Below are 27,477 nucleotides of genomic sequence, written 5' to 3' on the forward strand. Positions count from 1 at the left end.
CACGTTTGGACAAAAGTTACAATCCAGCCGCCCTTTGAACTCCTGCATGAGCAACCTTAGCAGTAGTGAAGTAATAGTGAAATGGGCCATAATTTAAGAAAGGGAAATTAGGCTCCCATCTCTTGGTTTGATAATAAAACACCTATAAATGGGATGCAGTAGGCCCCACAGGCCCCTGGTGCCACTCCACCTGCTGCACTATTGACAGCAAAGCCCCTGACTTTAGGCATGGTTAGCTACACTATGCCTCATCGGTACAGTTGTTGCCCTCCATCCCAGCGAGCTCAGCAACATTATGGCCAAGTTATACCCACGCCACTTAGAGTTGCTCAAAATGGTGGGCAAAACGCTTAAATTAATCTCAACCCCTGCAAACTACTCTGATGGAAATATGTCCTCACCCTGCCCCTTGGAGGACTGCTGTGTCTGCACTGGTGGTATCGATCCCCTCTGAATGGGAACAACAAGTGGAGAGTAGCTGTAAGGAGATGAGACAGGAGGGACTTAGAGGAACAACATCATGGATGAGGGAGTGCATGAACAGGCCCTGACAGCACCTGAAGGAAGAACTGTAGAGCTGATGAGATAAATAGAGTGTATGATGGGAGAAGGAAACTGTCTGAGCTCACAATGACAAGAGCTGCCAAAGTTTAGGAAAAACTTCTCTGCGAATTTATCTAATCACCCTTCTGTTTTTCCCAGTTTTTTAATTATTTTATCTGAAACGCATGGAGCATCTGGATCCTGCATGTTGCAACCATATTCCAGGATTCAAAATAAAATAACCTGTGGTCATGGAGGGAACAGTAACTGATAGCAACATGTCAGTAAGTGTGTTGAGGATGTGTACATAGTCTCCACCATCGGCTTGCTCAGGTTCTAGATGTGCCTGAAGGAATCCAGGCTCAATAGATATATGGCAAGTCTAATTCGTTTTTGTTATGCAGGGAATGATGAGTAACATTTTTAAAACTCCTCATGTCAGTCTACATGAAGGCAGAGTTTGCGTTCTATGGCTTGTAATTTAGCAGGATGGCTTTTGTTAGTCAGAGGTCAGGTGCTGGATGGTAAGAAACCTTTAGCTTCTCCCTCTGGGAGAGCTCTACTTTCTATCTGATGTCAGTCTTCCAAGCCTGAAAACAGAACTGTAAGAAAGTGAACAAAAATCCTAGTTCTCCCTGGGTAACGTAATCAGTGGTCTCCTCAACCCTTTATTTCACTGTTGCGGGGTCTTTGTCATCCCTGCCTTCACCCCTTGTTACTGTTTCTCGGTCCTCCTCCTTCCCCCCTTGCTGTATTTCTCTATCTTGTTCTGTGCCAAAGTCTAATGATTAAAAATCAGAGTCGGGGTCACCAAAAAAGAGCGCTGGTAGGACTCGCTTGCAACCAATGGTTCAAATAAAGCACTGATTCAAGTAGTTAAAATTTGATATCCAGTGACATATGAGCCAACTCCCAAAACATTTTACATTCCAAAGAGTCAATTAATTTTACGAATTTGTGACCGTGGCAGCCAATAAAATATCTGGATTCGTCGGATCAGGACTTCCATACCTTTATGGTTGCAGACAGACTGAACAATCTACCAGGTGTTAAGATCTTAGTCAGATCAGTCGAATCTTACAGTATTATCAAATATCTCCTTTCCATTTACCCCCCCCGCACTGTCAACAAACTATCCCAAAAAGGCAGAAATAATCTTATTCGTCCCAAACAATTTAGTCTTTGCAGGGGACGTAGAACACATTTCTCCACATGGAAAAGTATGTTCAATTGTGCAGAAAACAGCAACATAAGCAAATGCAGGTGTCCCATAAAGCCAAGCCTGTGGGTTGCCTGCCAGCACACAATCTGCAGATGTAGGAATATTGGTAGGAACAATATTTTCCTCCCTTGATGTTCTCAGACATATTTCCTGTAGAATAGAGTAAATGCCAATTTGTTACTTTACATGGAGCGCTCACACCAAATTAACAGAACACATACATACATAAAGTAACAAGTACCTCCCTTGCCCTGTAAGAATTATGAAGACAAGTGCTAGGCATCTAGATATAAGATGCAGAAAGCCACGGAGGGGGCAAAAGAGCATTTGAGCTTGATGGCTTGGACCTCTCAATAAGAACGAATGAATTCCTCTTTCCAAGTCTCATTTGAGTTCTCTGAGCCATGATCCAAACCACGCGCCCCTTCCTCCCCTGATGCCCCTATGTTTTTTCCCTTCTAACTAGACTCTTACTTTTGCCATGACTTTACCTTTCCTCAATATTTCTTTTCCTGCAGATGCTTAACAGAAGTTTGGGTCTTTACTTTAGGTGGTGGGGGTCTACAGCCGTAATGTAAAACCCTACACATTTGCAGAAACCTTAAAGTGTATTTGAAGGCTTCATTCTGTACTGACTGGCTTGTAAGAGTGTGAATAATGTACACAGGAGATGGTGCTCTTAGAAGGAATGATAATGGTATAAGGACCTTCCCTCTATGGAGACAGCATGAGTGGTTCTGGATGCCAAGCCTCCTAAGAGTGGAGGGCTCCTGTCAACTCCTGAGGGGGTGCCTCACTAGTGTGGTTGCAGGCGGTGGGATGCAGTCATTGCTGACCACCAGGGAAGATCTGTGTTGTGCTGAGCAGAGGCCAGCATGACTGACAGTGCCTGCATGTGAATGCCTGAAGAAATAACATCCAGTTTTTAAGATGATTGTGATACATCTCAAAGTGGGTGGATCCACAGTTTTGGGCCTTTATCCTGTGCCCCAACAGTGGCAGGGTATAATTCTTTCTAAAGGATCTTATCCTGAAATGCCCTATCCAAGAGATGGGGTGGGAGCCTCAATTGCGGAAGGAGACTGTGCTTTACTGGCCTGAGGCAGCACCAAGCAGGCTTTTCTCCATGCAGGTTTTCTGGTTCAGAGCCATCTGTAGGATTGGGAGTATGGTTGGAGATGAGTATCTTTGCAAAAGAGCCTCTTATCTTGGCAGTGTGCACGGTACACATGGGGTATCACCACTGTACGGCTACTGCAGCAGATTAATGATTCCTCTAGATTGGCCACCTCAGACCATCACCACTGTAAGGCTACCACCTAGAGTGAATGAGAACGGTTTAGGAGGGACTCTGCTTCTTGGTCCTCCAGGTGGCCACCACCAACTCAGACATTGCACATGGCTGGAACTACGGGACACTTCCTAACAGGAAACAGAAACTCTTCTGAATCTCAATGGATCTTTGTGGCATATGTAAGAATTTTTCCTTGACATCAGTTCCCCTGTCTTTGTATTGCCACCTTCGCTTATCTGTTTGCTCACTAAAGAAGGCAAGACCCCCCCCCCACACCCTCAGATGTGACTGTGAATAGTGCTTGTTCCAAATGGTTGTGGGTATGTACGTGTAAATAAACCTTCTTGCACATGCTTTCGCAGCCCGCCCTGCACACCGAACCCTCCCTTGTGAGCACTTGTCTGTTGTGGTACGAAAGAGTCTTTGCTGAGTGATGCACAACACTAAGCATAACGGCAACAACAGTAAAATGGGTGGTAGGTATGGGGTAAAAGAATCTATACTTATTTTATGCCTGCTGATCGAAAAACCTGTGATGGCTTAATGCACCTGAAAGTTACCAACTGATAACTATTTTTTTGTTGTCTAAGTCCTTCCGACTCGCAAATTGCAACTCGCAAACTGGTATGCAGAAAGGTGTCTCAGACACCTTCTGCGACTCGCTATGGGGTCGCAAAGACCCACCTCATGAATATTTATGAGGTGGGTCACAGTTTGCGACCCCATAGTGAGTCTAGGCACTCACGGGTATGGTGGCCTGCTGGAGACAGCAGACCACCATGTCCGTGACTGCTTTTAAATAAAGAAGTTATTATTTTTTCTCTTTGCAGCCCATTTTCCTTTAAGGAAAATGAACTGCAAAAAGAAAAAATACCGAAACCTTTTTGTTTCGTTTTTTTCAGAGCAGGCAGTGGTCCATAGGACGACTGCCTGCTCTGAAAATATATTTTTGTGAGCATTCACAAAGGGGAAGGGGTCCCATGGGGACCCCTTCCCTTTTGCAAATGAGTTACCATCCACTTCAAGTGGGTGGTAACTGCGAGTTGGTTTGTGACCGCTTTCGCAGTCACAAAGCAACTCTACATCGTGATGCGGTCGCAAATAGGAAGGGAACACCCCTTCCTATTTGCGAGTCGGAATCACATTTTGCGAGTCGGTACCAACTCGCAAAATATGATTCTGCATCGCATTCAGCCTTTTGCGCCTCGCAAACTGCATTTTTAGCAGTTTGCGAGGCGCAAAAGGCTTCCTACACGTGGCCCTAAGTCACTCCCATTAAATAGTGTGAGCATGCCCTTGCTCATAGTGTGAAAAGGATTCAATCTGCACTTCACTGATGAAGCCCAACATGACTGAAATCGATCTTGGATGTTTCCTTTGAGGGAGGACATGGCCTAGTACAGTGGTTCCCAACACGTGGTCCGGGGACCCCTGGGGTCCGAGAACCCTCCTCAGGGGGTCCGGGAATGCTTAGAATATTAAATAACTTTAAAGGATTAGGGGCCATATGTACGAACACATTTTCCCATAGACACAGAATGGATAAAACCCCTTGCTACATCTGGCCCAAGGTCCCCAGCTTTCAGTAATGACTCAGTTGGGGGGGGGTTCCATGGATTCCAATAATGATTCAGTGGTGGTCTCCGGGTTCCAGTAATGATAAAGTGGGGGTCCACAGAAGTCAAAAGGTTGGGAACCACCTGCCAAGTAGTTTGCACTGGACTGTTCTTATTAGGGCAGGACCAAGATTTGTTTGCATATGATGGTTTATTCTGTGACACAGACAGGCTACAAATGATGATATAGATTGGGTCCAGTGCAATTTCAGATTCAAGAACCTCCAACAATCACTTTTTTGGTGACCATTAGATCGCAGAGGGCCAGGGAGGAAGCAACATGAGAAGATTGCTCCTTTTTTCTAACAATCACACATTCAAATCCTTTTCTCTATAAACAAAATCATCCATTAAATACATCTAAGCATTATCGAGTAAGTTGCATTGTGATTTACTATATGTTATTATGAATCTCTAATTGCTTCAGGAAAAATACGATGTGGGATAACAATTGGTATCAGTTTTAGTAATAACAAAAGCATCAGCAATTTTAATTATAACATAAATATGTTAATCACATGACATCAAAATCGCGGCTAGTAAACAAGACAGGCAATTGTTTATAGCACCAAAAGATAGGACGATAATACATTTTTATAAAGTTTCCGAATCAGTGTAAACCAAATCCTGTTAATAATATCATTTATAAAAATGTTCATGGAAAGATATGTTGTCAAAGACTCATTTGTCATCTTGCTATAAAAACGCTTGTGTATTGATGAAGTTGACATGATCCATGCGGTCAATGTGCACTTAGTACCAAGACATATAAAGGGCAAGAACATTTCGACACGTTTACTCTGTTTTTGTATTTAAAAATGCTAAGAAAATTCACAACAAGCGAACCATCACCAGCATGAGGGCTTCCAGCTAATAAGGGTGACCTACAGGGCAAGAATTAAGAGAGTTCCCATTTTTTCAATTAAAATGATATTATTGTGTTTTAAATTGCACATCGAAGGGCGAAAGCCGGCAGATAGTGTAAGACACCGGATAATTTATAAAGATACAGGAGAAAACAGAGAACCAGAAAAAACTGTATTACATCCCAGCCTGTGGCAGGATGACCCTTCTATTAATTAAAAGGAGCTCAGCCATAATATAAAGTAGATCCTAAACTTGGCCTCATAAAGGAGGGCATCGAGCGCACCAGTGACGAAGTAATTAGCATTTTTATGAGGCAGATCTAGAAACTGGCATTAATATTGAGGGTACCCCTAGCCTGGCACTGCTATGGAAGGAAAGGGAGTTGAAGTAAAAAAGACCCAGGGTTCACCACTAATATGAACAGGAGGCAACCCTTAGAATTACATGAAAAGTGGTTTCAATGCATAAGATAGCTGTTCCCTCTCCTTCTAATGATTTGTAGGGGTAGGCGGAATTACAAAATATTTTCCTCCAGTTATATGCATAATTGTCATGAAAATGGCACAATACGCATATGAAGTAAAATGTACTGGCCGGTATCTGAAGTGAAAATTGTTCGGGCGGAAAGGCATACCTGGAATGCAAGTCACTTAAGATATTTGCGAGTGACTGGTTCGAGCAGAAAATGTCTCTTGGTGATTTTATATTTCCCATAAAACACTTTCTACTCACACCAGTCTCCCTCAAGAGAAACTTATTTGAAAAAGGTACACAGAAAAAAGGAAATACACAAAACTCTACCCTATGACCTTGAATTCACGAAGGTACACTAGTATAGCACAAACTACTCCCCGGCCTTATGAGTTTTAATGGAAAGAATTGGCAGCCAGCATCCACCATCACTATGGAGAGCATCCAAACCTGATATCGTTGTGCACAACCAGAACATGGGATTAATATGGATAAAACCAGCATACAACTCTATTATGGAGAACCCAAAGCATCCAGCATTGTAACGAAGGATACAAAAGCACCTTGTGTTTGTATAACTGGGGCCACCCTTAAACTGAGGAAAGCTGGCATTAATGCGGAGAAGCCTCAACAGTGGATGTTAATGTAGAACTGAATAAGCACTGTGCATTTACATTGGAAGGAATTGGGACTAGAAGTTACAGGATTCGCTAATAATGTAGAGTGGACAAGGTATCAATGAGGATCCCAGTACTCTGCATTCATTTAGAAATACTAATTTGGAAATTTAGAATAATGGGTACAGCGGTTCATAAAGCTAATCCTTTATTAATAAAGAATAATAAAGATTGTCCTTTATGAGTCAAGGTTTTGCTACTCAATTCTGAATCCAAGATGGGCAAAACAAACTCAACCGACTGGTCCTTCCATGTTTAAATTGCTTCCATCCTTTGCCGTGCATTGAATAATGCAACATCATCTGGTACTACAATGTTGGATACCGAGGCCCGGTTTTATTATGTACACATTTAGGGCCATATTTATACTTTGTGACGCAAAACTGCGCTAACGCAGTTTAGCGCCAAAAAAATTAGCGCCGGCTAACGCCATTCTGAAGCGCCATGCGGGCGCCGTATTTATTGAATGGCGTTAGCCGACCGGCGCTGCCTGGTGTGCGTGAAAAAAAAACACGTACACCAGGCAGCGCCGGCGTAGGGAAAAATGGCGTTTGGCCGTCCAAAAATGGGGCAAGTCAGGCTGAGGCAAAAAAATCGTCTTAACCCGATTTGCGCCATTTTTTTACGACGCCCATCCCCCATTGCAATGACTCCTGTCTTAGCAAAGACAGGAGTCATGCCCCCTTGCCCAATGGCCATGCCCAGGGGACTTCTGTCCCCTGGGCATGGTCATTGGGCATAGTGGCATGTAGGGGGGCACAAATCAGGCCCCCCTATGCCAAAAAAATAATTAAAAAAAATACTTACCACAACTTACCTTTTCTTCCCTGGGGTGGGTCCCTCCATCCTTGGGTGTCCTCCTGGGGTGGGCAAGGGTGGCAGGAGGTGTCCCTGGGGGCTTGGGAGGGCACCTCTGGGCTCATTCTGAGCCCACAGGTCCCTTAACGCCTGCCCTGACCCAGGCGCTAAAATCCGGCGCAAATGCGGGTTTTTTAGTCCCGCCCACTCCCGGGCGTCATTTTTGCCCGAGAGTATAAATCCGACGCTATAGCATCGGAGTCATTTTTTAAGACGGGAACGCCTACCTTGCATATCATTAACGCAAGGAAGGTGTTCACGCAAAAAAATGACGCTAATTCCATGAACTTTGGCGCTAGACGCGTCTAACGCCAAAGTATAAATATGGAGTTAGTTTTGCGTCGAATTTGCGTCGAAAAAAACGACGCAAATTCGGCGCAAACGGAGTATAAATATGCCCCTTAATAAGTGTTAATAAGACTGGGATTCACTCCAGTAAGGGACGAGGAGAAAATCTGCTACTAAAATTAAGGAGACCACATGTTGACGTGAGGGAGACTCCTGAACCAAAAACCTGAACTAGGGTCCTCCACTCCCTCCCAGTGTGAGTGCTTTGCTCTGGTTGTTAGATAATTAGGCTGTGTCCTTGAACGTGCTACAGGGACAAACTCACTGCCTTAAACTTTTCTGTAAACATCCACCACACTCTTCCCAGCTCAACTCTTCACAGCGTGGCACTCTTTGCAGAGCGTAATAGGAGCAGTGTATTTGTTCACACCTGGCATTTATGTTGAGTCGTTAATATGAGTTTTTATTACACCTTAAATATTTGCCACTGAAATAGTGCATTGGCTATCTGCACTTTTTTTGAGATTTCCATGAAAAGATTCAAATGCACAACAACTCTATCAGCATTTTGACTCCTTAGTTAGTGCCAGGGAGACCTGTGGCTCGACGCTAACATGGTGCGGTTCTATCATTAATATGAAGAGGATCCGGCATCACCATTATTTTGAGGAAGCATGACATTGATAAGAAGAGAGGTTGGCATTTGATATCAATATGCAGAGTATCCTAAAGGCATGAGGTATGGTTTGGCGGACAAGGTACTCCACCACAAACTAACGTTCATCCTGCTCTTCTTAGATTCAGTTAGACCATCATCTGCCTGCCAGCAGGGCCCCACTGGGTCTATCAGTGGAACCCTTACACAGATAGCCCGATAGGCTTGGAGCCATCTGTGTGAGTACATCAGACTGCCTGCCCTATTTAAAGTGGAGCATCTGATGAACTTTTTTCTCTTTGTGACTGCCAGGAAAAGCCTGATGTCAGCGAATAAAAGATTAAGTGCCAGTGCCCAAAGTTTTGTTCAGAAGCTGATGGCCGGCACTGTGGATAGTCGGGGTGCCGAATTGCAAGCCTGCATCGTTTTGAGTGTACCTCATGACTTTTTGGCCCATCAGTCGGGACTCCCTATCTCTTTAGCTCACTCTTGCAGGTTATTTTTCATCCCCACTTTCTCTCTTTTAAATAGTTTTCCACATTCTTTCCCATTTTATGTTTTTTAATCTCTTGCTCGCAAGTTTGTTGAGTTAAAATAAGTACTGGCCTCCAAAAATGAGTGCGGGTGGGCCCCACCTGCAGTCAGTCGCTCAAATTATGCACTGAATAGAGGACCCACAGTGTAAAAAGGAAACTAGCACCCACACCCTGACAGGGAATTTTTCTTTTTTTTACAGAGCCAAACTTCCACTTCTTTGGGAGCATATATCTTTTTCAAAAACACAAGTTCTCTGTCTGATTGGAGTTTATTTTTTACAAAAAAACTAGTTTTTCTGAGCTGCTGGAAGAAACATGTTGGCCACTTAGCAACCATTCAGTACTTTCAGAGGAGCCCCACAACAATGGCTGAACTGAAGGGACGGAGCTCTCAACCAGGGTTGTGGTGATCTGGTGGGAGTTGGTCCATCAAGGCAGCGGAGGTTATTACTTCCACCACCCTGGCAGACAGTATGTCAATCACAATCTTTACATTAATTAACTGCATGAGATTGCTGTTTTCATGTCTTTATTTTCTGCCTGTGTTTCTGCATTTCCATTTATGTCTTAATCTCCCTGTCTTTTAGCTTCCTTTCACTCTCCCTTCCTCCAGTTATCACTGCTTTTCCCTTTTTATCCGTTTTTTTTTTTACCTCCTTAAATTCTTTTTCTCACTCTACATAGCTAGAACTGTTATCCATTTCTTCATCTCTTTGTCTCCTCAATTTTTTGCCACCCTCCCAACACTCTGACCCTCATTACGACTTTGATGGCCTTTTACAGAGACCGCCGAAGCCGCAGGCGCTAAAAGAGCGCCAGTACTGGTGGTCTTTCAACTGCCATATCACAAGTACTGAGGGATTTCCGCCACAATTTGGGCGGAAATCCACCAGTAGTCAGGCTGACGGTCGGAGGTGCAGGGGTGGTTCCACCACCGGCCCGCCCCGCCAAAATGTAATACGGCCTGGCGGTGTCCTGATGGCGGGGCACTGCCAGCAGTGGAAGCGCCCGCTCCCTGCCGGACGACCTCCTTGCCGAACAAGGTAAGTCGATCGTACGACAGGGGAAAGCAGTGGGATGGTGCGGAGTGTTGTATGTGCATGTGTGTATGCGTGTGTGTATGGGTGTTTGTATGCATGTTTGTAAGCATGTTTGAATGCGTGTGTGCATGCGTGTGTGTATGCATGTGTATGGGTATATGAATGCATGTATGATTGTTGAATTGAGTGCGTGTTAGAATGTCTGAGTGAATGCGTGTATGGATGCTTGCAAGTGAATGCGTGTATGGATGCTTGTAAATGAATGCATGTATGGATGCTTGTAAATGAATGCGTGTATGGGTGCTTGTAAGTGAATGCGTGTATGGATGCTTGTAAGTGAATGCATGTATGGATCCTTGTGAGTGAATGCGTGTATGTAAGTGTTGGTGAATGAGTGTATGCGGGGTGCAGGTGGGTGTCTGTGTGTGTATGTGGGTAGGGAGGGCTGTCCTGGTAGGGTGGCGCTTTACTGGTAGGGGGCGCTGTTCTGGTAGGGGGGTTCTGGTATGGGAGGGTGGGTGAGGAGGTATTGGACTTGCATGGGAGGGTGGGAGAGTCGTCTGCCGGTGACAGGAAAGAAATTTCCTGTCACCGGTAGCCTTTCCGCCAGGGTTTTTGTGGGGTTGCTACCGCCGCGGAAACCCTGGTGGAACGCTGATTTCTAATACCATTGGCAGTCTTCATTGGACCACCGGGCCGGAGTTGCTAATCTCTGGCCCTGCAGGTCCAACAGCCCTGACAGTACAGGCGGTGATGTGGCGGGTTGGCAGAGGCCAACCCGCCACACTCATAATGAGGCGGTCGTCACAGTCGGCCCGTCGGCGGGGAGAACGCCACTGTGGCCCTGGCGTCAGTAGACCACCAGGGTCATAATGAGAGCCTCTGTCTCTTTGTAGCTCGTTGCACATATCATCTCTGTTGCTGCTCTTGTTTCCACATATGCACACTGTGACTGGCCTGCCAGCTGCTCTTTTGGCAGTTTCAATGAGCACTATAGTGTTCTCTGTCCTGCTAATGATTTGTTTTGGGGGGTGGAGGTGGTGGTGGGGAGTGGGGGTGGAATTACAAAATATGTACCTCACATAATATGCATAACTTTCATGAAAATTATACAATATTACCCATATTAAGTGAAATGCACTTGGCCGGTATCTGGAGAGAAAATTGCATACCTGAATACAGAAGTCACATAAGATGCTTGGCGGCTACTTGCTTGAACAGAAAACGTCACATTGGTTTTATATTTTCAGTAGACCTTTTTCTACTCAAACCAGTCTCCCTTGAGAGAATCTTATTAGAAAAGTGTTAGTAAATAGTGAAATACACAAAACCCTATCTTATAACCTGTAATTCATGAGGTTACACTTGTATAGCACAAATGGTGAGCCCTCCGCATTCTCGACATTCAGCACAAGCTACACCCAGACCTTATGATCTTTCATCACTGCTCCTGCTTATGTGAACTTTATCTTTTTGATGATTTGGTCGGAGTAGGGTTTCAGGTAAAGGGTTGTGCTCAGTGTTAGAGTGAATATAACATAAGTAGCACAAGTGAACACAATTAAGAAAATCAAGGAAGGCCAAGCAATCAACCTAAAAAGATGTTTTGTATTAAACTTAGCTTGGAAATTGATTAAGGCCACTCGTATTAAACAGTTGACCATACACATTATTAAATTTGTATATTAATTATTATGTCAGAATCCAATTCACAAAATAAGAAACTCCTAAATACAAGAGGTAGATGCAATGTTGCCTCTGGCCTGTGCACAGCCCTTCACTCAAATCTGATCTATCGGACAGAAAGAGTAGAGGATACAGAAAGGAGTATGATATGTCCTTTGTAAAGCTTTCCTGTCTGAGCAGAAGGTCCACTCCCATACCAGATAATGTGGCAGCAAAGGGTCAGGATCCCACTTATTGATTTCTCACAGCAAGCTTCCCAACCAACGATGAGCCGTGATGGCTATTTTCCACACTGAGTACCCAGGTCCCCCACCACCATATATTTATGCTGTCAAGACAATGGAAAATATATTTAAGAGTTGGTCTATATCTATTATTCAGATGGCAACATGCCTGGTTGTATGATACCAACTAGGCTGCAAGCATCAAATCTAAACTGAGTTGCCAGACCACATTACAATTATACAGCAGTAGAGTGGAGTATAACCAAATACCTATTGTGCTTCCACCAACATCACACAGAATGTGTAATGGCATGCTACGATTAGAAAATGGCACTCTGATCTGCGACCACAGCCATAATGCTGTGGTGATATGAAAGCCACATCCATGTTGTTGTAGCATGTGGTTATTCTCCATGGATAGTCAATAAACAAAAGCTGTATCTCATTGATAACTATGGCCCCAGTATTTATGTAACCAGGTGGTCAGTTAACTTTCTCAATCATAAAAAGTAAAGAACATCATGGATAGATAGGGCATATGGATGCATTCACAAAAGGAACAGACTGTTATTCGAAATTGCTACTGTTCTGTCACTGTGGGTTGTTATTGGATGCTTCTATTGCTGATTGTCATTGGTTGTTTCATTATTATGAACCTGCAATCCTTGTAGCGTTCACTTGTGTCAGACATAAGGGGAGGGATTTGTTGCTTTGTCTCCTCAAATAAATGTGCAATGTTCTGTCATTGTTCTGGATTTTTTTGTGTTTAACCATAAGTACAGTGGCCAGGCGTTCTGGAATTGACCATAATGGTTCAACCTCCCTTACTCACCACTACTGTCACTAAAAATAACCCTCCCCTAAGAAAAATATTGGGCTTCGACCTCTTAGCACATGAACTACCTCTTAATATATCTGGATATGATTCCTCTAAACCCTAAATAACAATCCCTCAAACTAAGAAGACATCTGCCAAAGCTTTTACACTTTGGCCTAATACCTGATGACTCCTTTCTTTATTGTAATAGGTGCTCCTTCATGTCAGGACAAATTCTACGCAACCCCAGAAAATATCTCACGCAATTCAACAAGACATCGTTATAACACTGGGACAATCTTACCCATCACCAGGAAACATCTTTCTTTGTCCTTGGTGGAATCACTGTTGTATCAGGATTCTATTTACCCTAAACTAAAGATAAATCTTATCTTACTTTAGGAGACTGTCTTCAACCAGAGTAAACATCTCTGCCACTATAGCATTACCTTTTTCCTAACCCAAGGACCAATGGAAATATTTTCCACATTCACAAGTGATAGCTTCTTCTATCCTCAAAAATTACAGGAGAAATCTTTGCTATACACAGGAAACTATGACTTTGACATGACGCGACAACTTCCACAACATAGTAAGAGGCATATCCACAGGAGGCATTTTTGCGTGTATGGGACACCTGTTAGACAGGGTCTGAAAACAAATTCCACTATCCCAATGCTCTCCAACCCCAGAAAAAACTTAATCCAGTCCTAGGAAAATTCCTCCCCAACCTCTAGAAACACCAGAGACAATCCACTAGAGAAATGTTACTCAAACTTTAGAGACATCGTCCCAATCTGTAAAGAAAATCATTGAAAGGACCAGAAGGCTCCTAAGCCAACTGTAAGGAGGAATCTTCCACACCCTCAAGGAAATTACTTGCTAAATCTTAGACCATCTCTACCCTAGTCTTATGAAACACTTTACTCAACCACATCAGACACTTTCCATAAACGTCTTAGGCTGCCCCTCCACTAGTTCTTATAGATAGGACCTTAAATGCCAGCTAATCTGTTGTGAAAAACCATATCAAAGGAAAATAACTTCATACTCTGAGATGTGAGCAAACAACTACAGGTATTAATGGGATAAACACCGGCACAACTTTTTCAAAACTGCCTCAGGTTGTGTATGCCCATGCATATCACCTCATAATTCTCTCCAAGCCTCACCCCTGTTTCTTTTTTCCATAATGCTTTTTTGGTTTGTGCCTCTGTGTCTTATACACTGCAGCTCTCACACCACTTTTGTGCCTTGTAATGTTTTTCTACTTATGTGCGCCTTTCCCCTAATTTCACTGTTGGGTCCTTCTCTATTCATATGTCTCCTTTTCACTTGTCCTTACCAGGACTCTCCTTTTGACCTGTGCTAGGTTCCCCCACTGCGTCTTTGTGAATTGTGATCCACACATTATGTCTCTTGGATTTGCGGGTTTAGTGAACTTTGGCAGCTCTTCTACCTAGTCTTGGACCATCTGCCTCACTTTCAGTTTGTGTCTATTCTGGTGCCTCACAGCTTGTCTCTGTGTCTGTGTGTCTCACTACCCTCTCTTCTCTTATTCAGGCTCAGCTCCCTTCGGTAGTCACTCTACAGCAGATTTTGATGATGGGTTTTTGCGCAGGAAACAACGGAGGAACAGGACAACTTTCACCCTTCAGCAGGTGAGAACTCATGTTTTAACGGTGCGTAGATGCGGAGTTACGAATAGTAAATCTATGCTTACCTATATTTACTTTGAATATATATAGTGGTTATCCAGCTGTCAATATTGTTGCACAATGATATTTTGTAACTCAACATTGTAACATATATGTGGTGGGATCAGCCAATGAAAAGGGTAACTACCTTTCTAATGCTCATCCTTGAACAATTGAGATGCTCTGAAGACTGTTCAGATGGTTAAGACCATCTGTACGAATACATGTTTGTCTACTCGACAATCATGCATTATATGTAGACCCCCTCTCTGAACTTTACTATTTATGGCATGTTTATTATGAAGATGCTTTATAGGAAATACACAATTAAGGTTCCATTGTGTTTTAGGTCAGGCATTTGAGACAGTGCTATACATACGCAGAGGTGCCTTTGTTCAGAAGACTGCATACATTCATTTGTTAAATTGCCATTCATATTAAGCTTCTGGACACCACAGGATTACCACATGTGGTATTTGATCAGCCCACTTTACACACTGGCTTCTTTCCCTTTCAGTGGCTGCACAAAGCCTGTGCACAGTGTCCACAACTGCCAAACAATAGTTTTGTTTCCTTAATTGGCAAATTGTATTTATTGTTTTATATATATATATATTTTTTTTAAACTTTATTTTTGCATTTCTAAAGAACAGAACAGCCCCACAGCACGTGCCTGGACATGTCATAGACATATAGATACATTTTTGTATGCAATCCGTAATAAGCCAGATATTATAGACCATACAGAGACCTCGAAAGGAATTATAGAGTAGTCACCAGTATTTCAAAGGGTTCTTGCTCAGTGCAAGCAACCCCCTCTGGTCTAAGGGAGGGGGGTCAAATCCCCAGGTAGAGATCCCCTGTACCAGAGTTTTATTCTGTATCCTCATGTGCGTTAAAACTGTCCAACTTTGCACCCCATGCCAGCAGGTCTCCCTCCACCTTATCATCTGTTCGAGAGAGTCACAAGTGTTGTTCTTCCGCGACCCCACATTTTTTTGTTTATATTTTAATTATCGGATATTTATTTTGCTTGCTTTTCGTTGTCTCGTTGCTCAGTTAGATTGGGATTTAGTTTCCTTTTTATATAAGTCGCTGTTATAAAGTGATTAGGTGACACTGTAACATTGTAGCTGACGGTGATTTGAGTGCTTGGTTTTCGTATAGTTTATTCTTGTCTCTTTCATAAACAATAATAATGAAATATATGTGGCACAACTGAAAAGCTTGTTATTTATTCTAATCATTAAGATAACAGTCACATCACAGATTTTTTTATTTAAAATTTTTACTGCAAGCTTTTGATGACCCTGTTACTGTGACACCATATTTTCTTATTTCCCCTTTTCTTTTTGCGACATATGCTTGCAATAAAAATCAAACATTGCACCAGCTTGTCAAGGTCAGACCTATTGGCTTTGCCAGTGCTTGTTCATGTTATGTCTCATATTTAGTGACCTGTAACTTTGCCCTTTCTGCCCAATCAATGCAAACGTTCAGTGGCTTATACTTAATGCCACTTTGGGTGCATTTATGCGTGTATGTAAAAAGTGTAAAAAAATATCAGAGGTAGAGTGGTCACATAATTGTTTTCGGTTTGAATTAATGTTGGTGTTGTATGAAGACTAAACGAGTGAAAAGAAAATTTCTGATGCATTTAGTCTGCATAAGGTGGTGTGCAAGGTGGCAATTTGCATTTTGCCAGACCTTGGTAAGCCCTCTATAAATAACTATATCCAAGATTGCAGTTTTTGAAAAATTAGAGTATAATTTTTGTATGAAGAAAGTTAATTTTCACAGTTCTGCCTGTGAACATTTTACAAGTTATTTTTAGGAAGAATGGTTTTGTGGCCAGAGCCACAGACCAGTTGATAGTGTACACTGGACCAGTTTGGGTTCATGCTCCTTCGTGGATTCCTCCAAGCAAGGTCAAAGGGACGTTTCTTTAAGGATTTTAGGAAGCTGGAGCTAACGCAGAGGTGTACTTGGCCTGTGCCGTGTACCTCAGAGGTACAAATCTATAGGCCTACAGACCCACAGACCTTCTTCTGCTCCTCTTAAGAGATCTTTATACAACTGTCCTCTTAATGGTCTCAACCATAGATCTTCGCTCAGAGCCTGGTCGCTTATTTTCACTACTGATACCTCATCCAAGTTGTCCAAGTTGAATGGCCTGGATGTTGTCAGGCTGTTTAAACGAGAGTCGGGTAATTCTGTCTAGGTACACCTTGTCTTTGCAAGTAGGAGAATTTTGTGACTCAAATGCAGCTATATTGAGACTAAGAACATATTGGAAACTCTGCCAGTGGTTCCTGTACAGCCTATAGGAAAAGCTGCACAAGCAGCTTGTATATTGAAATTCTTCGCCCAGACAGACACCAAGTTCTGAGCCAGGACTGAGGAGAGTAAAGAAAAAGTGTTGATGTGCCCAAAGCCAAATGCACTAGCTGAGCCATATCATCTCCGCCCTCAAACCACACACAATGCAAGGACAACTACGATCTCTCAACACACTATCAGCACTCTTCTCAGCAAATAAACACCTGCCAAATACACATCCAGCTTCTGTGGAGTTCCTGAGACCCAAGTAGTCTTTTCATGCCAATGGGAGAAATACGGTCATATAGCCTTGAGATTTGGGATTGTCCTTGCAATTTCTTTGTTCATCTAAACACAAAATAGGTTGCCATCCTCCTAGGTGAAAACACGGGAGGGATCTCACAGGAAAAGTTAAGATCCAAACATGCAGTCCACAGGTTATATAGAGCTATTCTTATCAGGAAAGAATACAATGCGGTTATCACCTTGAGGCTGCCAGGTGGGTGGATTGACCACACACCCACTATGACATTTGTAGATGTACAGTATTATCCCCATCAACTGCACCTGCACTGTCCAATCCCATTGTGATATTCAATATAAAATCCACAGTCAATTGCACACTATACACCCTTAGTGACGCTCAAATAGGGGCATATTTATACTCCGTTTGCGGCGAATTAGCGTCGTTTTTTTCGACGCAAATTCGGCGCAAAACTAACGCCATATTTATACTTTGGCGCTAGACGCGTCTAGCGCCAAAGTATGAGTAAAGAGCGTCGTTTTTTAGCGTGAACGCCTTCCTTGCGTTAATGAGATGCAAGGTAGGCGTTCCCGTCCCAAAAAATGACTGCGACGCAAATGCGTCGTATTTATACTCCCGGGCAAAAATTACGCCCGGGAGTTGGCGGGGCAGAAAACCCCGCATTTGCGCCACTTTTTAACGCCTGGGTCAGGGCAGGCGTTAAGGGACCTGTGGGCTCAAAATGAGCCCACAGCTGCCCTCCCATGCCCCCAGGGACCCCCCCTGCCACCCTTGCCCACCCCAGGAGGACACCCAAGGATGGAGGGACCCACCCCAGGGACATTCAGGTAAGTTCAGGTAAGTATAAATATTTTTTTTTTTTATATTTTTTTGTGGCATAGGGGGGCCTGATTTGTGCCCCCCTACATGCCTCAATGCCCAATGACCATGCCCAGGGGACATAAGTCCCCTGGGCATGGCCATTGGGCAAGGGGGCATGACTCCTGTCTTTACTAAGACAGGAGTCATGTAAATGGCGTCTGGGCGTCGTTAAAAATGGCGCAAATCGGGTGGAGGCGATTTTTTGCGTCAACCTGACTTGCACCATTTTTAAGACGCCCTAGCGCCATTTTTCCCTACGCCGGCGCTGCCTGGTGTACGTGGTTTTTTTCCACGCACACCAGTCAGCGCCGGTCTGCTTGCGCCGGCTAACGCCATTCAATAAATACGGCGCCCGCATGGCGCTTCAGAATGGCGTTAGCCGGCGCAAAATTTTTTGCCGCTAAACTGCGTTAGCGCAGTTTAGCGTCAAAAAGTATAAATACGGGCCATAATTCCCATCCAACTATAGTCGTCACATGGCACAGTTATAAATTTGAGTATAAATGCATTGTACTGCACCATGAGTATTGACACACAGTGCCTATTCAACTTCACCCACTATACCCAGGACCACTAGAATTATGTGAGTCTGTGGTTGCGGCATTTTCCACATAATTAGGTACTTGGCAAACGTGCAACATAATCCTTCATATTTCACCTAATTTGCAGTCTTAATAAAATTAGTTTGTAGCTGAACTGAATCAAAATGTACGAAAAATTATGCCACACATGTTGTCGCTAACTGTCAGGCCCTTTACCAGGGAGGGTTGGACCACCTTTCAGTTGCTGATTTCTGTATTTGGACATCAAAACAGATACTAATGAAATGAAAACGTTGACATAAAGTGCTGCAGTGGCGCAGAGTAGATTAGAGTGTCATACAGTGGTGCATTACGCCACATAATTTGCCTTTTCTTGATACGAAATTTAATCAACCCTGACACATAATTTGGTCCTCTTCTGCCACATAATTGCAGAGGCTCTGACTATACCACTTGTGTACACTTAAAGACATAAATTCTCCATCCTGCTTTATCCCCTCTACACACACTGTTTGCCACAGGCATAAAATCCCAACCAACATTCAACAACTGAACAACACTATACATATGCAGAAGTGAACAAAATATAACCCATTTGGCTCAGCTACATTCACTGTTTCCCATCATAGCCTCTACAAACATAACGCCAAATCGAACACCATCCAATTTGCATTACGATACCCACAGATGTATCATAATGTATTCCACCCTGGCACTCTAACACCAACTCCAAACAAGCAGTGGCAAAGCCAATAGGTCTTGTCTATGCAAGAGCTATTCGCTTTGCCAAGGTGTTTTAGCCATGTTGAACACCAGCATGCTACTGTTCAGCATGGCTGAAAGTCAGTGTTGTAGAGAACAGTTGTGTGCAGTGTCATAGAGTGGAATGGCGAAGAGTGGAATAGAGTGTTGTAAACTGGAGTGGCAGTGTGTGTTTAGAGTGGCATTGTGCGGAGTTGCGTAGAGTGGCATTCACTGGAGTGGCATGGAATAGAGTGCACTGGTTTAGAGTGTTACAGAGTACAGTGACATAGAGTGAAGTGGCTCTGAATTCAGTGGCATACAATGCAGCATTGTACAGTGCTGTGGCATAGATTAGAGTGGTGCATAGTAGAGTGAAGTGGTGCAAAGTGGAGTGGCACAGAGTGGAGTGGCACAGAGTGGAGTGGCGTAGAGTGGCACAGAGTGGTACAGAGTGGAGTAGAGCTGAGCATTACAGAGGGCAGTGACGCAGAGTAGAGTCAAGCGGCATAGAGAACATAGTAGACATGAGCTGCATAGAGTGCAGTGGCGTAGAGTCGTGCAGTGTAGACTAGCATAGCGTGGTGCAGAGTAGAGTATAATGCCGTAGAGTGCAGTGGCATAGAGTGCAATGGCGTAAGGTGGAGTAGTGCAGAGTAGAGTATCATAGAGTTCAGTGGTGGAGAGTGCAGTGTTTCAGAATAGAGTGTAGAGTGCAGTGCAGTAGAGAGCTGTGGCATATAGCACAGTGATACATATAGAGTGCAGTGGCATAAAGTGTAGTGACAGAGTGCAGTTATATAGAGTGTATTGGAGTTGAGTGCAATGGTTAAGAGTACAGCAGCGTAGAAAGCATAGGCATAGAGTGCAGTGGCACAGAGTAGAGTACTGTTTGGTAGAGTGCAGTGGAGTAGAGTAGATTGTTTCAGAGTAGAGTGAGGTGGCATAGAGTGGAGTGGTGCAGGGCAGAGTGCAACTGTGTAGAGTGCCATAGAGTGTAATGGCATAGAGTAAATGAGGTAGAATGCAGTGGCATAGAGTGCAGTAGTGTAGAGTAGATTAGAGTGTCATACAGTGGAACGGTGCACTAGCATATAGTGTACTGGCATAGAGTGTAGTGACATAGAGTGCAATGTTGCAGAGTGGTGTAGAGTACATTGGTGAAGAGTGGTGTTGTGCAGAGTAGATTGGTGAGGCCTAGACTGGAGTGGTGTAGAGTGCAGTTGCAAAGGGTGCAGTGATGTAGAGTAGAGTGGCAAAGAGTGCATTGGCACAGAGTAGAGTGGTACAGGATAGAGTAGAGACACCTAGGCCCGTATTTATACTTTTTGACGCTAAACTGCGCTAACGCAGTTTAGCGTCAAAAAGTTTAGCGCCGGCTAACACCATTCTGAAGCGCCATGCGGGCGCCGTATTTATTGAATGGCGTTAGCCGGCGCTAGCAGACCGGCGCTGCCTGGTGTGCGTGGAAAAAAACCACGTACACCAGGCAGCGCCGGCGTAGGGAAAAATGGCGTTAGGGCGTCTTAAAATGGTGCAAGTCAGGTTGACGCCAAAAAATCGCCTCCACCCGATTTGCGCCATTTTTTACGACGCCCAGACGCCATTTACATGACTCCTGTCTTAGTAAAGACAGGAGTCATGCCCCCTTGCCCAATGGTCATGCCCAGGGGACTTATGTCCCCTGGGCATGGTCATTGGGCATTGTGGCATGTAGGGGGGCACAAATCAGGCCCCCCTATGCCAAAAAAAAAATAAAAAAAAAATATATATATACTTACCTGAACTTACCTGAATGTCCCTGGGATGGGTCCCTCCATCCTTGGGTGTCCTCCTGGGGTGGGCAAGGGTGGCAGGGGGGGTCCCTGGGGGCATGGGAGGGCAGCTGTGGGCTCATTTTGAGCCCACAGGTCCCTTAACGCCTGCCCTGACCCAGGCGTTAAAAAGAGGCGCAAATGCGGGGTTTTTTGCCCCGCCCACTCCCGGGCGTGATTTTTGCCCGGGAGTATAAATACGACGCATTTGTGTCGCAGTCATTTTTTTAGACGGGAACGCCTACCTTGCATCTCATTAACGCAAGGTAGGCGTTCACGTAAAAAAATGACGCTCTTTCCTCATACTTTGGCGCTAGACGCGTCTAACGCCAAAGTATAAATATGGCGTTAGTTTTGCGCCGAATTTGCGTCGAAAAAAACGACGCAAATTTGGCGCAAACGGAGTATAAATATGCCCCCTAGTGTGAAGTGGCTAGAGTACAGTGGCGTAGAGTGGAGTTGTGCAGAGTGCAGTGGCATGGAGTGGTGCAGAGTACAGTGCAGTGGTGTGAAATGGTGCATAATAGAGTGGAGTGGTGCAGAGTAGATTGGAGTGGAGTAGAGAAGGGTATACATGGTATAGTAGCGCGCTTTCATTTCAGACAACACATTTTCCATTTAAATGACTATTACATTTGCACAGACATACAGTTTTACTGATAAAACTACATGGTGCACAAATGAAAATGTGTGGAAATTGCATCACCTGGTGTACTGATTTTTTTAATCATAATAAAGTATCTGTATCCGACACACTTCAGAAGTAACAAAAAATGTTCTTCATTTGTGTTCCTAATTCGATATATTTGGAATACTTACAGTTCCTTTAAATGTTGTCGTGTGCTAGAAAAACTCTTTCTTACCCCCAGTAGCCAGCAAGATTGTCACATAAATCCCCCCACATTCAAGTCAGAGAAAGAAAAGTAAACAAGTGCCCTTGGAAGACAGAGCCGGGCATTTGACCTTGGTCTTTGAATGCACAGCAAATGTGACAAGATAAGAACAAGAATTAAAGGCCTGTTTACAGAAAGGGAGTTTGTGGAAGAATACAGTAAACATGATTTAGGCAACGGAGGGATGAACTGAACCTGGAGAGACTAAAGCAAATAAAGCCAGCAAATAGAAAGCCTGAAAATGTGATTACATTCCACAAACTTAATGGTAGTCAACAGGTGAAATGCATTCCTAGGTCAACTTTCTGAAAGTCCCTAAAATGTCTTTAGCAAAGCAGACAGCTGCAATGTCTGGTAGGCTGAGACCTAATAATATGGTTGATACTGCGAGCCCGCACGCACCACTACAGCCTCATTCTCTGATATCATGTCAACTGATGTTGGTGGTGGACAAATGTGAATACAATAACATAATATTATTGTGGCTTAGGGAGCATTAAAGTTGGTACTCCTGGGCTCAGATGCAAAGCGGCTATCACATCTCCGGGAGTCTTTCATCAACAAATAAAAGTCGGTCTTGGTGACTAACAAAAGACTGACCTAGCGCTTAGGTGCGCACAATAAATGAGTGTTCTGTAAGGCACCTAAGCTAGCTGTGGCTACCTTTGTGAGTAAGAATGTCTATCTGTCCTTACCCTTGTCTGTTTGCATTCATGTCCTTTTCCCTGTACCTGTCACTGCCTGCACGTGATTGTATATAGCTGCGGATGTGGTATCTGTACTTAAGTGTGTGTCCGCCCTTACGTCGGTCTGCTCTTATCTGTGTGTATCTGCTCTCGCGTCTGTGCCTTCATGTCTGTACCCCTGAAAGTATATATGCGTTTATCTGCACGACCAGTGTGTCAGTTCTTCTGTAAACTCAGTTTCTTTACGTTTGCTTTGCCCATGACCGACGGACGGTATTTAAAAAAAAAAAAAAACTGTACTAAATGAACTTTTCAGAGATAATCTACTTAATGGAAACTACTGGTGTGAAAGTGATGTAAAACTATCTCCCCACCTCTCCTTTACCCCTCTCGCCTCTCCGTCGTCTCAAGTTCCCCCTCCTCGGCGCTCCTCACGTCTCCGCCCCGCCTTTCACCCTTAGCAGTTTGCACTTTGTGCACGGATAGTTACCCCCTCCGCACCCCATCCCCTCCCGCTGTCTGCTGCACACTGCTCCCTGGGCTTGGCGGCTGCTGGTGGCTGTTGGTAATGCGAGCCCATGAATATTGGATGTTATTGATATATAAATATTGCTCTGTTCTGCCCACAGCTGGAGGCCCTGGAGGCGGTTTTCGCCCAGACTCACTACCCAGATGTCTTCACGCGAGAGGAGCTGGCGATGAAGATCAGCCTGACGGAGGCCCGCGTGCAGGTACCCCCGGGGCTCTGCACAGTGGAATGGGCTGTGGGGATGGGAGGGGGAGTGGTCCTGAGGTGGGGTGGAACGCACACACATAGTTGCTGAATACCGGTCCCATTCCTATATGCTATCCCCAAAAAGCTTTTCAAGCTGCTGTTATTCGTTGCCATCATCTCACAACAGTGAGGAAAAAAAGTTTATTTTCTGCTGTCATGTAACGCCAGTCAGTCCTGAAGTTGGAGTCTGTCTCCAGCAGCAAAATACAAGGCGATAGAAGGAATGGTTGAATTACTGTCAGGAGACAGAGAGTTGCTTAGGCCCGTAATCCCGACCATCATTTTTCGCCCACTAAGCCACTCTAGACAGAACCCTGCCATATGCAAATCAGTGTCGGCCCTGCTCAAATAGGAACAGCCTAGCTGGGACTATCAGGCCACCCCACCTCCTGGTAGGAATATAGGTATCCTTGCTGGGTTTCAGTCTGTTATGGGCTTGCCCATGAGGACTACTAGCTTTAGTCCTCTGCCACAATATGCAAACACCAAACTTACTCTTGCTTGTACCTGATAGAGCTTCTCTCCTTTAGGCCCCTGCTAATGGTCTCGTAAAATGGGCCCGTAGACCTTAATCTTATCTCAATTAGATTACAGCAACTCTTTGAACTCTGGTGCACCCCAGTTTCTTTGACAAAGGCTGTAGGTGGGACAAAATGCTGCGGTATGCACCATTATAGACTTTCTTACGTATAATTCCGATCATCCTTTGTGAAGACCTTGCACTGGTTATCTCCAGGGAAGAGATCTGTTTGCAGCAATATGTGGTGTTCGCAAAGCCCTGCATAAGGAACCACCTAGATTTATTAAACAAAATATTGCACCGCCTAAGTTCTGCAAACCTGTATAATGTATGTCTCCTTACGATCAGACTAACCAGACAAGGTGGCAGACTTCTTTCCTTCCTAGCAGCTAAACTCTATGACACCCTTCCCCTGAACATTAGAAGTACTGTAAATCACCAACTATTTAGAAAAGAATCAAAACCTGGCAATTTCAGCTAAAACCTTTACACCAGATCTGGTCTTTTCTTTCCTATATGGACCGACAGCACCAAGACACCTAAGGGTATAAGCTTGTTTCACAAATATGAATCCATTCATTTAATTCAGGTGCTGGGGTGACGTCCACAAGGAGAAATCAAGATTATGCATGATGCGTAGGTTGGGATGGAGGAACCAAATGTTCCTAGTTTACCATCAACGTAGAGGAGTGAGATAATAAGGCGCAAATATCGCTTACCTAATCCCACAGAGCATAGTTTAGTGATCACTATTCAGATTTCTCACTAAAGTTTGAATTATATGATGACTTACTCATAATATTTGATCACCCCCAGATTGGGCCCCTGGCAGTTGTGTGAGCTGTGTCTTGGGGTAGAGGCTGAAGGGGGCTACTCTTGAACTCAGGAAAGTAGGGGTACCTAGGAGAGCGATGATTAAGCAATATAGTTTAAATTAAAACCTTAGGTAACGTGGCACTTTTCAAGTAAAAGGCAGGCATTAAGAACTCAGGCTACATAAACTGACCAGAGAGTGAGAGATCATCCCACAATCCCTGACCACTTTAAAGTGTCTTAAGAGCAGTGGGCCCCAACAGGTGACCGGACAAGTGAGTATCCGAGTGAGTTGTGCAACAAAAACAGTATTATTAGGCAGGTAATAATGAAATTCTGTTTGCGTAACCTTCAGTCCCTTCGTCTGTTTTTTACATTGTCCAATCCATGCTCTATTTTTTCTTCCCCTGCTCTGATTTAATTGTGGTGCGCACACCTCCTGCTGCCTCCTTCCCGCAGCTTGCACCATTAGACCCTGCTCCCTTCCAGTCGCACTCACTCCTTCTGGCTCTGCTTTCTTAGTTATGCGCTTCCCATACAGTACCTGCCCTCGCCCCCCATTTCTGCTTGGTAGCAGCTTTGCTGCTAGCACACTGTCTCTTGTTTTCTCTCAGTGCTGCTCCTCCCAGCAGTCCAGGCTCTGCGTCCTCAGTGCCTGCTCTCCACTTAGGTCATGCTCACCACCCCTGTGTGATGCCTGCTCCCATGCTCGTATCCCTGCAAAATCCGTAGCCCAAAGGGTATAATGTAGGCCTGTCCCTCCAGCCCTTTGGTGTAGGAGCAGAGATGGGCAGAGGCGGAAAGGCCCCATACTCAGTCTACGCAGCCCGAGGCCATTTTATATGTGTGGTAGACAAGGCAAAGTACAATTCTAGGGATGCACTGCCACGTTTCCCCGTGAGGGGAGGGGGCGGTGGATCCTTTTGCATTGAGCTTCTGTGCTATCCCCACTCAGCCATGGGGCCCCTGCTGTTCCTTCCCCTCACCCTTCCGAATTCATCCTCATTCCTTGCAGTTCCTGCTTATTATCCCCGTAGTATCGCTCCCTTCTAAGTCATGCTCATCCTGTCCAAGTTGCCCTATTAGTTTCACAGTTGAAAATCTAGTGGATGCCAGTGCCAAGATGCCCCTGGGCATTCACAAGCTCTACAAACAATATCAATATCAACATGTCCTGATCTCACACGTCTTCCCTGGTCCATATCAGCCCTGGTTCAGCAGTCTGCACCGAACTTCCTCCCATACCTGCCCAGCACTGACAGTGCTTAACAGAGCCAGTGGTTTCAAGTGGTGGACACCTGCACTCCCTTTTTGGACTCGAGATTTATTTTTCATTATCAGACTTCAGTCTAGGACAAGATACCAAATGACAGAGAAGGGAGCTACAAAGAGGAAGAGAAAGATGGGAAATCTGGCAAAGGGAGGGGTGAAAATAATTTGAAAGCTTGAGTTAAAGGGACAGGAAGTGTAGGGTGGTTCAAAAAAGAGGCATGAGGTTGAATCAATACTAGGTAGCTTGGGTTTTCAGTAACCCTGCCACTCGGTTGTACTAGTGGCAGCTCCTGAGAAAAATATTGTGCCACTGCACTTTCTTTTTTTTGTATTTTACAAATTATGCACTTTACGACTGATGCCCTTTCTTCCCCTGCTCTTGGCTCAGTACAGCCACTGCCCTCCTTCCTCTGTCTGACTTGCCGCCTCATTCCTGCCCATCCCTGCAGGCTATGCACTCACCTCCACGTACTGCTCCCTAATAGCTCCTGCTTTCATCCCTGTGCCACTTGCTTCCTATCGTACTCTGCTTTGCCCTCTTCTTTACCCCCCTTTGGCTCCCCCCCAATGCTGAGTGCACTCCTGGCTGGAGGAGGCAGAGAGAGATACGATCTGTCACTTTCATGATGCACTTTAATAACATCAACATAATGTGGAATATTAGATTAGGTTGATTAATCGCTCATTCATAATTAACTAGTGATAATGTTCTACACTAATTTGTCCGCGTCTCTAAGGTCCTAAATTACATCAAAGCCAAGCATCAATTTCCAGCACTGGAGGAACAAACCTGAGCCCCCCTCCGCACCCCTCCCCACTCACCCATCCCCACCTCTTTCCACAACACACAAACACAGCAGATCAAAGCCTTGAGGGTTTAGGGCCTGGGAGATTTGGGAAATCTTACATCTAGTGTCTTGGGATCAGAACATCAGAGATTTGTCTGATTTAGTGGTTTGGGTATGATACAGTAAATGGTTTTCGGAAACAGTTTTAAGGTTTTGAGGATAAGGTATTTTTGGAGTTGGAAAATCACATATTTGGGTTTGTGAGAATCATAGATTAAGGTTTAGTGTTCCAGATGTTTTATGGTCTTGGACAAACAGCAATTTAGTAATTTAGGGATTAATGATGTAGGTGTTTCAGCATCATAGATTTGGGAGTATTAGGAAAGAGATTCAGAAATTTGGGAGTCAAAATGTTGAAGGCCATGAATGTGAAGGGATATAGAGCAGGCATTTAGAGGCATAGATGTGGTAATTCAGGGATTCTGTTATGAGAAGCAAACACTTGGAGGTTATGGAATCAAATATATAAAGTTAAAGGAATCAGATATTTAGAGGTCTGTGGATCAGAGATTAAAGTGTTTTCAGGTACATAAGCGTTTGAGAAGAGGTTTAGAGTATTGAGTGACACATAAGCATCTGGTGTATTGGAATTCATTTTTTGTGTTTTGGGCTATTGGAAATAATGATGTTTAGGCCA

General features: G+C 44.2%; 1 protein-coding gene across 2 annotated transcripts in view; it reads left to right on the forward strand.

Moving 5' to 3' along the window:
* The window catches only part of DRGX (dorsal root ganglia homeobox), a 115,100-nt gene that overhangs the window by 40,445 nt on the left and 47,178 nt on the right, over nt 1-27,477 (forward strand). For both annotated transcript variants that reach the window (XM_069242509.1, XM_069242508.1), the window contains exons 3-4: nt 14,358-14,455; nt 23,242-23,343. In XM_069242509.1, coding sequence (XP_069098610.1) covers nt 14,358-14,455; nt 23,242-23,343 — 200 coding nt within the window. The remainder of the gene's footprint in view (nt 1-14,357; nt 14,456-23,241; nt 23,344-27,477) is intronic.

The sequence above is a fragment of the Pleurodeles waltl genome, chromosome 6, assembly GCF_031143425.1.
Source record: "Pleurodeles waltl isolate 20211129_DDA chromosome 6, aPleWal1.hap1.20221129, whole genome shotgun sequence".
In the NCBI taxonomy this organism is placed as follows: domain Eukaryota; kingdom Metazoa; phylum Chordata; class Amphibia; order Caudata; family Salamandridae; genus Pleurodeles; species Pleurodeles waltl.